The sequence below is a fragment of the Pelodiscus sinensis genome, chromosome 2, assembly GCF_049634645.1.
Source record: "Pelodiscus sinensis isolate JC-2024 chromosome 2, ASM4963464v1, whole genome shotgun sequence".
NCBI lineage: Eukaryota > Metazoa > Chordata > Testudines > Trionychidae > Pelodiscus > Pelodiscus sinensis.
Genome location: NC_134712.1, coordinates 168,252,413 through 168,271,568, shown reverse-complemented (window position 1 = coordinate 168,271,568; position 19,156 = coordinate 168,252,413). Strand labels below are relative to the sequence as shown.

The following is a 19,156-nucleotide window of genomic DNA, read 5'->3' as shown; positions in this document are numbered from 1 at the left end:
CAGTGGCTTAGCAGGCATGTAACTGAAGGCAGACTGTAGCCTTAAGGTAGCAATTTTTCATCCACTCTCATTCTTTTGTAGAGCGCATTTTGTAGGATGAGCTTTCCTGTTTGTAGCAGCAGCGCCCTGGCCTCTAGTTCCTTGTGGGTGCTCTATAAGGTCTGATGGGTTATGTCGACACTGCAACACTATTTCAAAAAAAAAATTGCGCTATTCTGAAATAACTTAGTCTGCATTTACACAGCAGATAGATATTTTGAAAGTGTCAAAATCCTGTCAAGCTGGAGGACTTACTCTGACTCCTGTAACCCTCATTGTACGAGGAATAAGGGAAGTCAGAGGAAGAGTGTTCTATTTCAAAATAAGTGCTGTGTAGATGCTCCCTATTTCGAAAAAGCTATTACAAAATAAAATACACAATTGACGTAGCTCAATTTGCATAGCTTATTTTGACTTAAGCCCTGAAGTGTAGATACACCCTTAGTCTCTTCCCCTCTTTACTAGGAAATTGCCCAGGAGAGGAGAGCAAACATAGGCCAAGGGATCTACAACACAAATGGAGGAAGAATGTTATGTTTGGGGGGGAGGAGGGAAAGTGATGATCCTATTAGTTACCAAAGAGCAGGTGCTTGGCAAAGTGAAATATTTTCTCTCAATAGCAACAGTTTAGAGAAGCAGGTCAGTCGCCCCTCCTCTCTCATCCTTCCCCCCCACCCCTCCAGCAGCCCTCAAGCACACAACAAATTGACAGGGATATATGTCAATATGATAAAATTGGTTTGAAGCTTCCAGTCCTTGGCCATGTCTACTGTATAGCTAAAATTGAAGCAGTCACAGGGGTTCGAATTAGTGGGTCTAGTGAAAACACACTAATTTGAACTGAGAGGGCTCCTGCTTCCACAAGGAGTAATGGAAGTTGACCAGAGAGTGTGCTCCCTTTGACTTTCCGCAGTGTGGACAGCACCAAAATTTGAGTTAAGATACTTCAACTTAAGCTATGCAATTAACATAGCTGAAGTTACCTAGCTTAATTCAAACATATCCCCTAGTGTAGACCAGAGGTTTTAGACTAGTAGGAATCTGGGGAGCAAGCAAAATTGTATACTGAAAGGTGTGCTTTCACTGTCTTATAGGGACCCTTACTGCAAACTCGGAGGAAAAAAATGATCAGATTTGCTCACAATCAAATTTCAAATTAGAGATGCTCATCTCATCAAAGAGAAACCAAAAAATATAGGGCTCAAGTGGAAAGCAAGCAAACAACTCACTTCCCATACCAAATGGCCATGTCGCTCTTTGCTGGAAAGTATCTATTTTCTTATTCAGGTTTATATATGGAGCATGAGCATGACTGTATTTCACATGCTTCAGGGGATAACCCAGTTAGTGTGTACAGGATAAACTTAAAAAACAACAAATAGTCTGGTAGCACTTTAAAGACTAACAAAACAGGTAGGCTACGTCTACACTGGCATGATTTTCCGAAAATGCTTTTAACGGAAAACTTTTCCGTTAAAAGCATTTTCGGAAAAGCATGTCTAGATTGGCAGGATGCTTTTCCGCAAAAGCACTTTTTGCGGAAAAGCTTCCGTGGCCAATCTAGACGCCGTTTTCCGCAAAAAAGCCCCGATCGCCATTTTCGCGATCGGGGCTTTTTTGCGGAAAACAGTACTATGCTGTCTACACTGGCCCTTTTACGCAAAAGTCTTTCGGAAGAAGACTTTTGCCTGAACGGGAGCAGCATAGTATTTCCAGAAAAGCACTGATGACTTTACAGGAGATCGTCAGTGCTTTTCCGGAAATTCAAGCGGCCAGTGTAGACAGCTGGCAAGTTTTTCCACAAATCAGATGATTTTGCGGAAAATCTTGCCAGTCTAGACACAGCAGTAGATGGGATCATGAGCTTTCCAGGGTGCAGACCACATCTGAAGAAGTGGGCTGTGCCCACGAAAGCTCATGATCCCATCTGCATGTTTTGTTAGTCTATAAAGTGCTACCAGACTATTTGTTAAGTATTTCACTTTTGTCCTTTTTTGCCGAATAAGAAATATGTTACCTTATACCTGAACTGAGCAATCATAGAATCATAGAATAATAGGACTGGAAGGGACCTCAAGAGGTCATCAAGTCCAGCCCCCCACCCTCAAGGCAGGACCAAGCTCCATCTACACCATCCCTGACAGATGTCTATCTAACCTGTTCTTAAATATCTCCAAAGAGGGAGATTCCACCACCTCCCTTGGCAATTTATTCCAATATTTGACCACCCTGACAGTTAGGAATTTTTTCCTAATGTCCAATCTAAACCTCCCCTGCTGCACTTTAAGCCCATTACTCCTTGTCCTGTCCTCAGAAACCAAGAGGAACAAATTTTCTCCTTCCTCCTTGTGACACCCTTTTAGATATTTGAAAACCGCTATCATGTCCCCCCTTAATCTTCTTTTTTCCAAACTAAACAAGCCCAGTTCATGAAGCCTGGCTTCATAGGTCATGTTCTCTAGACCTTTAATCATTCTTGTCGCTCTTCTCTGTACCCTTTCCAATTTCTCCACATCTTTCTTGAAATGTGGCGCCCAGAACTGGACACAGTACTCCAGCTGAGGCCTAACTAGTGCAGAGTAGAGCGGCAGAATGACTTCACGAGTTTTGCTTACAACACACCTGTTGATACAACCTAGAATCATATTTGCTTTTTTTTGCAACAGCATCACACTGTTGACTCATATTCAACTTGTGGTCCACTATGACCCCTAGATCCCTTTCCGCCATGCTCCTTCCTAGACAGTCGCTTCCCATCTTGTATGTATGGAACTGATTGTTCCTTCCTAAGTGGAGCACTTTGCATTTCTCTTTATTAAACCTCATCCTGTTTACCTCTGACCATTTCTCTAACTTGCTAAGGTCATTTTGAATTATGTTCCTATCCTCCAAAGACGTTGCAACCCCACCCAGTTTGGTATCATCTGCAAACTTAATAAGCGTACTCTCTATCCCAATATCTACATCATTGATGAAGATATTGAACAGTACGGGTCCCAAAACAGACCCTTGCGGAACTCCACTTGTTATCCCTTTCCAGCAGGATTTAGCACCGTTAACAACTCTCTGACTACTGTTAGCCAGCCAATTATGCACCCACCTTATCGTGGCCCTATCTAAGTTATATTTGCCTAGTTTATCAATAAGAATATCATGCAAGACCGTATCAAATGCCTTACTAAAGTCTAGGTATATGACATCCACCGCTTCTCCCTTATCCACAAGGCTCGTTATCCTATCAAATGTCATTAAACTATATATAACTTCCATTTTTATCTTCAGTTTTCAAAGGGAAAACGTATAGGGCTGCATATAAAGAGGCATACAAATAGACATCAACTGGCATACCAGCCAGTATTTCTAGTCAGAGTTCTACAGCAGGTGGGAACTCCCATCCGTGGCACTGGTCCCCTATGCTGCCACAGCGCTATAACCCATGCATCAGACGATGTCTCCCTCCTACTGCACTGGTATTAGAGGTTCATCCAGCTACAGACCTGGGGCTATAGAACATGTAGATACAGAGGAACCCCAGGGAGCTGGGGCGGGGGCGTGTGTATCCTTTCCCACCGTGCCGTGTAAATGATCGCTGGCTGCAGGCTCCAGTTGTGTAGCTGGATGAGCCTGGAATACAGTGCAGTAGGGGGGATACTGTCTGACGGCAGGGCCCTAGCTGGGTGGGCAGCCTCTGCTCCCAACGCCACACGCGTGCTGTAAGGAAGCGATGCCCCGCTGGCTGCAGGCGGCGGCCCCCACTGGCAGGAGGGAGCGCTCCAACAGCAGCCGCCCTTGCTCAGCCCGGCCGCCGCGCCTCGCTCCCGACTGCAGCATTTGCAGGGCTCGCTCGCCCTGGCTCGGCGCCTGGCGCTGCCGCAGTCCCGCCTTCGCCGGCCCAGGACGGCGGCGCAGCAGCGGGGGCCGGGCAGCGAGCGCAGCGGCAGCCCCAGCAGCGGGCAGAGAGGCGCGGGATGGCTCGCGGCGGCGGATTGAGGCCGCTGCTGCTGCTGCTGGGCGGCCTCCTGTGCCTGGGCCGCTGGGCCCCGCGGGCCGCCCCGCAGCCGCCCAGCCCGTGCCAGGCGCCGCTGCAGTGGGAAGGGCGCACGGTGGCCTACGATCACAGCAGCGGCCGCAACACCCGGGCCGTGGTGTCGTACGACGGCAGCAACCAGCGCCTCCGGGTGCTGGAGGAGAGGAAGGGGCTCATCCCCTGCAAGAAGTGAGTGCGAGCCGGGCGCCGCGCGGCTCCGGGGCAGAGGCTTCGGCCGGCCCCGCCCTGCAGGGGTGGGGTGAGAGAGCAGCCTTCCAGCCAGTCGCTTCTGGGACAGGGGCTTGGGCGGGAAATTCCCCCCCCCCCCCCTTTGGGCAGCCAGCTCCGTGCCCTGGCTCTGCAGGCCTGCCCTGACCTCCCCTCGGCCGGGCAGCGCGGGCCGTGGAGGGCGGAGCGCTCTTGCTGGAGCCGGGCTGGGTGTGGCAAAGCCTTCCCATGCACCAAGGGCCCGAGTCAGAGCCCAGGGAAGCCAGTGGCTATTCCCACTGAGCTCCAGGCAGGGCATGCGACACAGATACAGAGGGGGGCACAGACTCAGAGTCTCTCCCCCCCCCCAAGCAGGGCCGGACCGAGCCATTCCAGTACCCCGGACAGACAGTTTAATTGCGCCCCGGTTTGGGGGAGGGTGCAGGTGTGGCCCCGCCCCCTGCCCGGCGCCTGGGGGAGGAAGCAAGGAGCTGGCGGCAGCAGGACGCACGTGCCCAGACCAGCCTACTACTGCTGCTGGTGTGCAGCCTGGAGCCACCCCTGGCAGACTGAGCCTGGCTGTGCAGGGCCCCGCGGCTGCGGGGGGAAGGGCGCTGCTGGCTGGCGCTGCGGGGTTTAATGTGGCCCCCGCCCTGGGCGACCGCTGCAGGGTGGCTGCTGGGAGCTGCTGCAGCCTGTGATCTGGGAACTGGGTGCATGGCACCTGATAGCATCAGGCACCCTCCCCCCCCCCATAGGTTGGCGCCTTGGGTAGCTGTCCGGCTAGCCCATGCCTTAATCCAGACCTGCCTAAAAAGTGCTATAATTGGATTTAGTTGGGGTTGGTCCTGCTTTGCGCAGGGGACTGGACTCGATGAGCTCCTGAGATCTAGTCCAGCCCTAGAATTCTATTATTCTACACTAGAGTGGTCAAATTCTCAAAGAGAAAAGGGGATGCTCAGCAGCTTGCCTGAAGGAACCACTATTGCTGAAATGCTGTAGGCCCGCTGCATTCACTCAGCCTCCCCGTTTCCCTGTGGGGGCTGACATCTCAGTATGAGCAAGCACCCTCTCCCCCCCCCCTTTTTAATTTTTACAAAAGTGGACATTTGTCCTATTTGCTTTTGCCAGCTGAACGAGTTGGCAAAAGCAAACTAGACAAATGGCTCCTTTTTGAAGAAAAAAAAAGGATAGGTAATATAGGTGACTGGTGCCTGCAAGGGGAGAAAGGTGCAGAGGGTGTGGGGAGCACCACCCAGAAGAACAGGGAGGGGGCATGAAGGAGCATCCCATTTAGCAATCAAAATTTTGGCAGGGGCACAGAGGAGCAGTGCACCTCTTGGGTGCTACAAGTTGCCTATGATGGCTAGGACAGGGCTTAGAAAAGGGACTGTCCCAGCCAAAACAGTACTTATAGTCATAAAGAAATGCCCAGAGAGAGAAAGATTCCATTCCACCCATCCCACCACCTGCACATTAGTCAATTTGCAGGCAGGGGATGTGGGTTTTTTTCCTTCTCACCTCCTATTTTCCCCAGGGTTTACATTTTAAGTTGTTTATCGTTCTGTCGCTATATGCTTAGTTATTATATATTTTATGCCTCCTAGGCCACACAGCTTTAACATTTTGTACTGTGAGCCTGCCCAAAGAATTACATAAATAAATCATTATTTTCAGCCAAAGTAAATTGTGTTGGAAGTTTCTGTAGTTCACTTTAGATCCATTCCCCAAAATTGGACTCCAACCGGTTAGTGGATTCCCTGGTTCAGATTTTGCTTTCATTTACCCCAGTGTAAATCAGAAGTAACTTAGTTTAAGTCAGTGATGTTTCTCTGGCTTTATACTGGCCTAGTGGAGAGCAGTATGTGGCCTTGTGTTTTTATACAGATATGACCAGCGATGGGTGTATATAGCACAATGATATGAGGTGATTTCAGGATAGTGGATAGTGACAGAAGACTTCCCCTGTACCCATTACATTTATGCATTTATGTATTTTTTCCTGCGGAAAGGAAAGGGGAGGTGGTATAGAAGTTAAAGGAGAAGCCAGAAAGAGCCTTTTAAATGAACTGAGCTGTCATTTCATGGTGACAGATACTTATACAGGTATCAAAACAAGTGACAGGAAAAGAGCCATCAGGGATTTAAGTCATGTCCATGCTCAATACATTTAGGCTGTGTCTACATTGGCACCCTTTTCCGGAAAAGGGATGCTAATGAGACCAGTCGGAATTGCAAATGCCGCAGGGGATTTAAATATCCCCCGCGGCATTTGCATGAACATGGCTGTCGCTTTTTTCCGGCTCGGGGTTTTGCCGGAGAAAAGCGCCAGTCTAGATGGGATCTTTCAGAAAATAAAGCCTTTTCCAGAAGATCTCTTATTCCTGAGTTTATTTTCCGAAAGATCCCGTCTAGACTGGCGCTTTTCTCCGGCAAAGCCCCTAGCCGGAAAAAAGCGGCAGTCATGTTCATGCAAATGTCGCGGGGGATATTTAAATCCTCCGCGGCATTTGCAATTCCGACTGGTCTCATTAGCATCCCTTTTCCGGAAAAGGGTGCCAATATAGACACAGCCATAGTTTATTATGTCAGTGGCAGCTTGTGAATATTACTGGTTCATTTCCCCCCAATAATAATTAATACATATGAGACTAGTGTCTCCGAGTTTTAATATGGTGTTTTTTTAGCACATTTTGCTTGCATTTTAGAAGTTCTCTGGTTGTACCTGATCACAACTTCATTTTACTTTGGACATAGTGAGACATTTCATGTCCCAAAGGCATCAGAAATTAAAATCAAAAGGAATTGTCCAGACTATTGAAAAAAAAGTTTTCTTCCAACCTCTGCTTTGTTATTGGCAAGTGAAAGGTAATTAGGAGCAGGCAGTGATTACAAAAACAAACAAAACTGCTATGCAATCCTCTAGAGAAGTTTTAGTAACATTTCCCATGATCCAGCAATATGCAAACTTTACTCACATCAGATGTAGTTAAAATGCTGTAATCAGTGCTGGCCAAAGATTTAATTAAATTGTAAATAGCAAAATGTTTTTTAAATCCTACAAATATGGGCCCTAATCCTGCAAACTGTTCATGTGCCAATGCCCAGCCCCTCTAAAGTTTGGTGATTTCAGTGAGAAGTTACAAAGCATCTGCCTGTTTCCAGGATTGTAGCCATAGTAAGGACTGGATTTATTAGGGCTTTCCATGTACATATATGCTTAAAATTGGGCTTTCCATGTAGATATATGTTTAAAAATAAAACTTAAAAAATCGTGGAATTTTCATACTCACTTCAGCTACAGTGCCCTCAGTAAACTGCTTAAATAGCCAGGCAGTTTGCTTCTTAGGGTATGTCTAAACCTCAGTTAAAAACTAATAGCTCGCTCATGTTAATGTAACCCACATACCTTCAGGGTGTGATTCTCTGTTCCATCTAGTGGCACTGAGGCCACTCAGGGCATGTCTACACTGGGGAGTTATATAAAAATAACTGTAAGAACAAGCAGAGCATCCATACTACCAAGCCTGTTATTTCAAATTAATAGGCTTGTTATTTCGAAATAATAGCTCCCGCTTGTGAAGAGGAATAAGTTCATTTCAAAATAGTTATTTCGGGAGTTATTATTTTGAAAGAACTTATTTCGAAATAACCTGGTAGTATAGACATACCCTTAGGGAGAAATTAATTAGTTTGCTCTACAGCCTTAGAGCCTGTGTGGTATTTAGCTTTTGTGGTAGCGTGTGGGTGGGCACACTACGGTCCGAGGACTGCATCTGGCCCTTCAGACCTTTCAATCCAACCCTTGAGCTTTCATGGGGAGAGGAGTCAGGACCTTGCCCCACTCTAGTGTTCCTAGAGGTTGCCTTGCCTTTCTCTGTATGTGCAGCAATGTTCCTGCACAGCTCCCGGAAGCAGGGCAGTCAGGAGCTCTACATGCTGCCCCTGCCCGGAGTGCCAGCTCTACAGCTCTCATTGGCTGGGAACCGCAGCCAATGGGAGCTGTGGCGGAGGTTCCTGCAGATGGAGTAGTGCACAGAGCTGTGTGACTCCGCCTCTACATAGGAGCCAGAGGGGAAGGGGCTGCTGCCTTCAAGAGCCACTTCAGTTAAGTGCTGCCCAGATTCTGCTCCTCTGAGCCCCCCAGCCCTGATCCCCCTTCCGCCCTCCAAACCCTCTGATAATAGTACAGTGCACCCTCCTGTAGCCCAAGCTCCTTATTCCCAGCCTGCACCCACAGCCATAACCCCAGTACCCTATCCCAGGTGAGAGTCCCCTCCTGCCCTCTGATCTCAGTCCTAGTCCTGAGCCCCCTCCTGCACCCTGTACTCCTCATTTCTGGTCCCATTACAGAGCCTGTACTTCCAGCTGTAGCCCCTGGACCCTGGAACCAATTTTGTGAGCTCTGCATACAATTTCCATACCGAGATGTGGCCCTAAGGAGGAAGAGTTTGCCCAGAGGCCTCAGGTTTGATCTAAGGATATTAACTAGTGGTTAACTCACTAGTCAAGTAGTTGATGGAATTTCCATTGACTATTCAACTATAGTCGATAGGCACTTCTGCATTCCTCCTTTGAAATGATCAAGAGCCCCTACTAGGGTCTCTGAGTCCCCCGCTGACCCTGGGCTCCATGCTGCGCTGCCACTTTGAAAAGCACAAGAGCACCCTCTGGTGCTCTTGTACATTTCAAAGGAGGAATGCAGAACTCTACATGTAGCCTTGGGCCAGTGGGAAGTCCTGCTGACTCTGGGCTGCACCAGGGTGCCAGCTTTGAAATGCACAAGAGTCTCCAGGCTCACGGGATCAGGTGTGCGGCACTGCGCATGGAGACCGGGGTCAGCTGGGGAGTCCCAACTGACCCTGGGTGCTGGGGAAATGCCACACAGAACCTGTGGTGCACTGGGGAGTCCCAAGCTGATCCCGGGCTCCGCGTGGCATTTCAGCAGAACCTGGGATCAGACCCTGGGTTCCATTTCCCCAGAACCTGGGATCAGCTGGGGACTCTCCAGCTGACCGCAGGCTCCATGAGCGCAGTGCTGCACAGCTGATGCTGGGCTCAGCTGTGCGGTGCTGCCCCTTTGAACTCTCAGCTACTTGCCTGAAGGGACCACTGTTGCTGGAATGCTGTGGGCCCCCTGCTTTCTAAAACTCAGCCTATCCACCCCCCTTGGGTAGTGCTGACATCTCAGTATGAGCGCGTGGGGGGGGGGGGGAGGAATCGAATAGTCGACTGACTATCCGATAAGTATTTGCTTATCGGATAGTCAACTAGTCTTTAACATCCCTAGTTTGATCCTGCCCAGTGACAACTTTCTGTGTTACATCAGCACATGCTGAATCCGGCTCAGACTCAATGTGTGTGTGCGTGGGTGCGCAGTAACAGTAATGCCCAACTCTTTTAAAGTGTTTTGAGATCCCTGGATGAAAAGCACTATATAAAGGAAGGAAGTCTCATTATCCCTAGTTTACAGATTGGGGCTTGAGGCATTTGTTTCGTTTTAATATGATCTCTTTAGATTTAAAGATGGATTTAGATTTAAAGGCCACATCACTGCAGATCAGGGGAAGTCATTGTAGTCAATACCAAACATTAGTACTTCACCAGGGCCAGGATTTCAATCCAGAACTTCATGTTTGTCTTGTAGGATATTTCATGGGGTGTCCGAGGCAGTCACACAGGCAATATATCTCAGTTATGAATGAAAGAAAACATATGAGGGGCAGATGAGCCAATCTAAGCAAAAGTAATAGGGTGAGTCAGTGAGGCATTGGAGAATAAGCTCAGGTGGTATTTTACCTATATGCTCCATAAAGAAGTACAAGAAAAATATTGAATTTACAGAATGGTCAGCATCATCAAGAGAGAAGGAAAATTCATTTTCAACCTTCTGTAACTGTATTATGAGCAATACACTCTTTGGGACCGGAACTGCAATTTATGGTATGTTTCTGTAGTGCCTAGCTCAACGGGACCCCAATATGGTCAATGCCTTTTTGCACTTATAATAATGACAATAATAATGAAGGGTAAAAAATTGAACTATTAAAATTAGGACAGTATTGCTTTAGTAACAGAAGTGATTATTGATAATTTCTCTGGTCTCAGTGGTATTTGCAAGGGACAGACACAAATTATTAATTTGCTTAACTCTTTGACTTGAGAACAAAAACTTCTAGTGCTGTACAGGAGAATCAAGGCTATGATTAGGGAAGTCCATCCTGCACTCCTGTAGCCTGTCTGCATACTTGTGTCAATCCTTTTCCTGGACTGATAAGAAGAACCATATGGTCAGGGGCAAATATAGCAGCATTTGTCCAGAGAATAGATGATCACTTTTCAAAATAAACAGTGTGGGCAGGTGTGTCTAATTTATCTTGATCCAGTTCTTAATTGTGTAAGAATGTGCAGTCGTAAAGAGAAAAACAGTGATGTCCGACCTGTTAAAATAATGTAATTGCTTTTGTTTCTTGTGCATTAGGATGACTTAACAAGCTAAGTCATTGAGCTCACAACACTGAAGGACTGAAAACTTATTTCTCAGACTTGGTTTTGAGAATGGTTTCTGCTACTCAACATTTAGGAAAATAAAATGTGCCTATGGATAACATTTTCAGAATTGCCTAAATGACTTAGGCACCTAAGTCCCATTTTCAAAGCTGACAAGAACTTACTAACTTAAGTAACAATTAGGCTTCTAAGTTTCTAAGACACTTTTGAAAATATGACCTAGGCTTCTAAGTCTTTTAGGCACTTTGGTAATTTTACCCATAGCTTCACCTGCCATTCCTGAGGTGTTTGGAACTCTGTGGTTCTCAGGGGATCTTTGGACACGTGGATGTGAACAAATTGGAAAAATTCCAGAGAAGACAATAAAAGTAATGAAAAGTCTTGAACAGGTTTCAACCTTTTTCCTTCTGAGGTCCAGCTTGATGTGCTATAAAAACTCCACGGTCCACCTGTGCCACCACAACTGGTTTTGTCCATAAAAGGGCAAAATGGTAGCAAGCAGGGTACTTGCCTGGGGCCCTATGCCAAAGGAACAAAGCTAAATTGTTTAGGCTTCAGCCCAGGGCTCCAGGTTCTGGGCTGCAGTCTTTCAGGTTCAGCCCTATGTGGCAGGATTTTGTATTTCTGCCCTTGGCCCTAGCAAGTGCTTAATTCTGGCCCTACTTGGCAGACCCCCTGCAACCTGCTTGTGGCCCGCCAGGGGGCTCCAAGCCCCAGGATGAGAACCAGTGGTCTAGAAAACGACCTCTGAGGAAAGATTGAAATAAATGATATTGTTTAGTCTTTAAAAGAGAAGACTGAGAGGGGACATGATAACAGTTTTCAAGTATCTAAAAGGTGGTTACACGAAGGAGGGAGAAAAATTGTTCATTATCTCTGAAGACAGGAAAGAAACAATGCTCTGAAATTGCAGCAAAGAAGGCCTTGATTCGACATTAGGAAAAAAATGTAACTTCCAGGATGGGTAACCACTGGAATAAATTGTCTAGGGAGGTTGGAGCTATTTAAGAGCAGATTAGAAAAACACCCATCTGGAGTAGTCTAGAATTGAATTTGAGGTTTGATGTAATTAAGATCACACAGACCGGCAACATTACATTTATCTTCAGAGGACCAAATACTATACATCAGAACTACTTTTATTCAAGCATGGATTATAAACACTTTACTTAGGTCCCATAATTTACCCCCAGTGCAGCTTCATCATTGGTAGCAATGGCAGAAGCTATAGTGTGGACAGGACTCGGGTGTTTTCAACACTATGAAATCTAACCATGAACAGAGCAGGATTTGATGACAATAGCAAAAACCTGAGAATCTCTGAGCCCTGTATACACTACAGCCTCTGTACTACTTTCCCAAGTCAGAATTGGTGGTGAATTACAAATATCTAAGGGTACGTCCACACAGCAGCGTTATTTCGGAATAACTGACATTATTCTGAAATAACTTAGGGTATGTCTACACTACCCTCCTAGTTCGAACTAGGAGGGTAATGTAGGCATACCGCACTTGCAAATGAAGCCCGGGATTTGAATTTCCCGGGCTTCATTTGCATAAGCGGGGAGCCGCCATTTTTAAAACCCCGCTGGTTCGAACCCTGTGCAGCGTGGCTACACGGGGCTCGAACTAGGTAGTTCGGACTAGGCTTCCTACGAGGTATACCGGTAGTTCGGAATAGGAAGCCTAGTCCAAACTACCTAGTTCAAGCCCCGTGTAGCCGTGCTGCACGGGGTTCGAACCAGCGGGGTTTTAAAAATGGCGGCTCCCCGCTTATGCAAATGAAGCCCGGGAAATTCAAATCCCGGGCTTCATTTGCAAGTGCGGTATGCCTACATTACCCTGCTAGTTCGAACTAGCGGGGTAGTGTAGACATACCCATAGTGTGCATCTACACTACAAGGCTTTATTTCAAAATAATGTCGAGCTGGAGGACTTCTTATTGTTGCTCATGGTAACACTCATTTCATGAGGAGTAAGGGAAGTTGAAGGAAGAGTGTTCATCATTCAACTTCCTGCTGTGTAGACAGCACCAAAAATCGAGTTAAGTTATTTTGACTTAAGTTATACAGTTGACATAGCTGACGTCATGTAGCCTAACTTGACCTTAGCCCTGCTGTGTAGATGTACCCTAAACTAAAAAGTGGTGCTCAAGGAAGAAGGCAGTGCTCCATAAGTATTATAGGACACATCTACTCTATGAGATAAGGTTGAATCTAACATGGTTGATTCCTGGGCATCCAAATTTGAGAAGGCAAAGGTCTGTATCCTCAGTAGGGGTCAAGAATCAAATGTTATCTGAAGTAGCATGTCCACATTATGGAGCCTACTGCTGACTCACGGAGAAAGGCACTGCAGGTAGCTTGGCAGCCTGGACTATGCTTCCGGTGTCCACTGGGAACAAAACTTGGCAGTGGGTGGTTAGGGGGGCTCATGTTGGCTGCATCCCATAAGGCTTTCCTCTAGTCCCTTACCCCTCACACGAGATAAAGGGGATGCAGTGTGTTCATGCCTTTTGGTGCCTCGGTTGCCCGTGCGGATGCCAGAGCACTGCGAGCATGGAGTCCAGGGTGCTGGAAAGCATCGTCATGCTCATGTGTGTTATGGTGTGTCTTATGGTGCCGTACTTCAACAGTGTATGCACATTGCTCTGCTGGGAAAAAGACAAGGACAAAGCTCAGTGTAGCATTGAGGTCCTGCTCGGGCAAGTCCTGGCGCTCATGCTAGTGCACCTGGTTCTCACGTTGGGAGACAAGCTCAGACTTATGATGCAGAGAGGGGACAATCAGCAGTGGCTGCAGAACTTCCACAAGCTCAAGGCCATGTTCCTAAAATTCTGCGAATGACTTGCCCCTGCCCTGAGGGCCAAGATATCTGCATGGGTATGTCTACACTACCACCCTAGTTCAAACTAGGGTGGTAATGTAGGCAACCGGAGTTGCAAATGAAGCCCGGGATTTGAATTTCCCGGACTTCATTTGCATAAAGCTGGGTGCCGCCATTTTTAAATGTCCGCTAGTGCGGACTCCGTGCCGCGCGGCTACACGCGGCACGGACTAGGTAGTTCGGACTAAGCTTCCTAGTCCGAACTACCGTTACTCCTCGTGAAACGAGGAAGCCTAGTCCGAACTACCTAGTCCGTGCCGCGTGTAGCCGCGCGGCACGGAGTCCGCACTAGCGGACATTTAAAAATGGTGGCGCCTGGCTTTATGCAAATGAAGCCCGAGAAAGTCAAATCCCGGGCTTCATTTGCAACTCTGTTTGCCTACATTACCACCCTAGTTCGAACTAGGGTGGTAGTGTAGACATACCCTGTGAGACCCACTTTGACCATGCACTGCTGCTGCATGTTGAGCTGAACTGTTCAGAGAACTATTCCCAATGGCTCCAAAATCTCTTTCTTGAGTAATAATGCTAAGTTAGAAACTATCATTATGTATGTGTAGTTTCGATAATTTTTTCCAGTGTGCATTACTTTGCACTTATCAGTGTTGAACTTAATCTGTTATTTTGTTGCCCAGTTACCCAATTTTGGATGATGTCCTTGTAACTTTTCGCAATCAGCTTTGGCCTTAACTGTCTTGACTAAGTCTCAGAGGAATAGCTCTGTTAGTCTGTAACTCTAAAAACAACAACTATTCCTGTGTCATCTTAGAGACTAACAAAATATATATAGTACCATGAGCTTTTGTGGGCAAAAACCATTTCTTCAGATGAGCTTGAGTGGAGAAAAAAGGGGGACCCAGAATTATAATAGAAAAAAAGAAGGGAGAGGTTAAAAAAAGTACCTATCAATTGTAGTGCTGGTGCTAATGAGGCTAGTTGAGTAGGCTGGAAGTGCCCCATACTTAGCTTTTGATGTAATTGAGGGGTTACATGTAAGGAAGGCTGGTTTTATAATGGGCCATCTGGTTAATGTCTTTGTTCAATGTCAAATTTGCATATTAAGGTCAGTTCCACACTCTCTCTCTGTAATCCGATCGTGACATTCCTTTGTAGAAGAACGCCTACTTTTAAATCCATGATTCAGTGTCCAGGCAGGCTAAAACCTGTCCACACCGGTTTATGTGTGTTACCATTTCTAATATCTGATGTGTGTCCATTTATCCTTTGTCATAGAGACTATCCAGTTTGGCCAATATACTTGACAGAGGGGCATTGTTGGCACTTGATGGCATATATGACATCAGTGGATGTGCATTTGTATGAGCCTCTAATGTTGTGGCTTATGTGGTTAGGTCCAGTGATGGTGTTGCTTGTATAGATATGTGGACAGAGTTGGCAATGGGGTTTATTGCAGGGGTAGAAAAATAACAGTCTGGTCCTATGTAACTAATATAAAATGTTATCCCAAATCCTTGCATATCTGTTAAAAGCACTCTGTTTATCATGAGCTTTATTCAAGATGAAATGTTTTTGTACCTAGTATCCAAAAGTGTCTACTATGATTTAAATGTTTTTATGGAAGTTGTTCTGAGAACTAATGGAATTCTTCTTGAGATTTTCGTTATAAAATGCCACATCATTAAATGGCACCAGTTTCCAACAGGAAAAGAAGAAAATAATTCAGCTTTTTTTCTGCATTCCTGTTCTAAACCTGTGACTAATTACAGAAAGAAAACAATACAAGATGGCTATGAAGACCACAGGTTACAAAACTGTCCACTCAGGTTTCAGGCATTAATCTTGTCCATCTGTTTCTCTGTCAGTTTTTGAACTTTCATATTTAGCATAGCAAAATCTATCAGCTTCCTTCTGTCACCTCCTTGCAGGAGTTCAAGATAAGGTTGATACTTCATTTAGAATCAGGGAGCTCTGCATACAACAGTGCAGAAAAAATTGTCACTCTTTGCTGAGTTCTTTAAAACATTTTACATGGAATTTAGTCTTGTGCAGAAAGCTAATATGAATTCTGCCCACATGTCAGTCCCACATTAGCCCTCCAAATAAGGGGGAAGTTGATGCATAGACTTTGTGTCAGGCTTCTTCAAAGTGGTGGATTCCATTCTCTCTCTCTCTCATTAGGAAATATATAATTATATCATAGAAAAGTTATGTTTTTGAGGTGGAGAAGCTATGTTTCGCCTGAAAAGCTTAAAAGTGTAATGATGTACATGACAATGCTAAAACTTTTGAAAGCTTGTGTGGAAGAACAGTGAGTGCAAGGAAAGATATTTGTTGTACTCAGTTTCATTACTTTCTTCTATCTTTAGCATCTGTGGTTTCTATTATATTCAAATACTTTTTGTGCCAGAATATTGTGTTTCTGTCACACTTTTAGGCATACAGCTCTGGAAAATATACTCATTCTGCATGAATATGACTCCTTCTTAAGGTTTTTTTTTATTATTTGGAAAACCTGTTTCCATAAATTATCAGGAATTGTTATAATTTAACTTAATCCAAATTCGGTATCCTACACCTACTGTTATAAATACATATTCATTATTTCTTACACTGTGGCTCATGGAGACTTCTGAGTTTCCTGATATGTTTACAGGCACATATACATAACCCATCCTCTACTTATCTTCCCCTCACACAATCAGTTTGCTGTGTTATTTTCCATGCATTACAAAAGAATGCAAAGTAACATTGACTATGGGTATATCTTCATGATGGTGTGGATTGATACTATGGCTATTGATCCACCAAGGGTCAATTTAGCAGATCTAGTGAAGGCTCACAAAATCAACCACCGGTCACTCTCCTGTCAGCAATGTTACTCCACCAGATTGAGATGAGAAAAAGGAGTCAACAGGAGAGTTTGTTCTGTCAACCCTGTGCATTGTGGACCTTGCGGTAAGAAGATCTAAGCTACATTGATTTGAGTTACTCTATTAATGTAACTCAAATTGCGTAGATTGGATCGACTTGTCCCCTTAATATAGATCTGCCCTATATAACTGAGAAGGTTTTAGAAGAGTCAAGATGTTTCTAGTGTGCCTTGCACTAGTAACAATGAGGAGGAAATTAGAATGGGAACCTATAAGGACTAAAGGAAGATGGGGCTAATCTCTGCCAGTGAGGTCCCCCAGTGCACTAGGTGACGAGGCGCATTCATCCAGTTGTGGACATAGTATGGAGGTACATCAGAGCTGGGCAGATGAGCTGCTTCCTTTTACTTCATCGAGTGTTTGAAATGTCTGTGTCTATAACCATGTGTGAATATGCACAAGCAACAGTTTAGATCTTGACTCCATATGTAAAGACTAATTTTGCAATACAGGCATCCCTCGACTTGTGACACGATTGGTTCCTGGGGAAGCGTCACAAGTCGGGGACATCGTAACTTGAACCTTCATTTATGATAGGTGCCGTTCGCTGTCGTAAATGCGGGCCGAGGACATAAGTCGGGGGGCGGAAGGGGGGTTCAGTCCCTTCCGCTCTTAAAAAAATGGCTGTAAGTGCGGGGGGTCGGAACTCGGGCAGTTGCATATTTTATTAATATTTACTCATGTTTTTACGTGTAGATTTGTTTTCATTTTTGTTACACTGTATTTAAACCATGACTATATGAAATATATAACATTCTTGGGTGTGAAACCTTATGACTATGAACACAAAGTATGACAGCATATATGTTTTTGAAATGAAACAAAACAGCAATCTTGGAAGCTCTACTATAGATACAAACGATGTAGTAAGCGATAAATTACATTATACAGTACTTATATATACCCCACTGTTAGAGGTGGTGATGGTGACCTCCTTGATTTCTGTAAATATTAGTATGGATTTAAAGCACTGATTGTTTGAATAAATGCCTATTTGTATTTTAGCTGAAATTTAAAAAAAACCCAAAATTATGTAATTTTTGCTTTAATTATGATGCCTATATGCCAGTGATGGGCAACATACGCTAGTGAATGGGCTGCATAAGTGGCTTTCCTTCATCTCAGTGGACCGCTAGATTGCCATAAACAAGATGGTCTCCCAGGATAGGGTAGTTTTGCTGACTGCACTTGCGTACCTAGAATTTGCAGGATGTGATGATTGAACCATAGCAGTGCTTTGATTGGATGCAAAGGGAGTGCATGACTCTCCTAGTCAGTGTTGTGTTCAGTGAGCATGCACCTCACTTCATGTCCCCTTGCTTAAATGAATGTCACTTTAGTAATACTGGTAGGAAAATAAAACCCTTCATGGACGGAAACTAGTGTAATCTGGCATCCCGGCATATGGGCAACAGTACACAAGGTGTAGAACTCTGATTGCTATAAGCTATAGCAATAGGCACAATAAATGTAAAATATGTTTTGGGAATTAAAAAAAAAACTACAAATGACCTATTTATACATTTGGGGTATGTCTAGACTACATGCCTCTGCCGACAGAGGCATGTAGATTAGGCTACCCGACATGAGGCATAAGGGATCGGTTGGCAAAGGCTTCTCCAGCCGACAGATCCGCGTCTAGACTGCTGTCCTGTGGCGGATCAGTGATTGTCGGCACAGTGCGGAAGCCATGTTTATTTTAATGAAGCAGGGATTATTTAAATCTCCACTTCATTGACTATTTCGGGTAGCCTAATCTACATGTCTCTGTCGGCAAAAGCATGTAGTCTAGACATACCCTTGAAGTCTTTTACTCTGGGATCAAATTAGGCCAACTCACCCATGTTTAATTACCCATTACTTTTAATTATTATGCACTTTTAATATCAACCTGGTCTTCATATTATTTCCTGCTAAAATGTATTGAAGTGTAAATGACTTTCTGGGGAAGTGCAAGGCATCTTTGAGATATACAGTTACAATAAAATACTACAAGGAGAAAAAAAAACCCTTTCATTTTCTTAAATCTTATATCTCTAAAACAACAGTTTTCAGCCCCCCTTTTTTAAATTTAGGGACCTCTGAAAATTTTGAATAGAGGTGTGGACCCCTTTGCAAATTTTAGACATAATCTTCAGCCCCCCAGAGGTCTGTGGATCACAGAGAAATCCACTATTCTAAGAAGTTACCTAATTAACTTTAAAGATTGGTCGGGGCAAAAGGGTGTGTGTGCAACACCGTCTTTTTATGTGGAAGAACATGTACCAGATTATTTAGATGGCTATGATCAAGGGTGTAAAGATGTATTCTGTTATCATAGAATCATAGAACCCTTAGAACTGGAAGGGACCTTGAGAGGTCATCGAGTCCAGTCCCCTGCCCTCATGGCAGGACCCAGTACCATCTCCATCCTTGATAGATGTCTATCTAGCCTACTCTTAAATATCTCCAGAGATGGAGATTCTACAGCCTCCCTAGGCAATTTATTTCAGTGTTTAACCACCCTGACAGGAAGTTTTTCCTAATGTCCATCCTTTACCTCCCTTGCTGCAGTTTAAGCCCATTGCTTCTAGTCCAATCCTCAGAGGCCAAGGAG

General features: G+C 45.1%; 1 protein-coding gene across 1 annotated transcript in view; it reads left to right on the top strand.

Moving 5' to 3' along the window:
- The first annotated feature begins 3,851 nt into the window (after positions 1-3,851).
- The window catches only part of EPDR1 (ependymin related 1), a 39,811-nt gene continuing 24,506 nt past the window's right edge, over positions 3,852-19,156 (top strand). The window contains exon 1 of the mRNA XM_075921740.1: positions 3,852-4,255. Coding sequence (XP_075777855.1) covers positions 4,008-4,255 — 248 coding nt within the window. The 5' untranslated portion in view covers positions 3,852-4,007. The remainder of the gene's footprint in view (positions 4,256-19,156) is intronic.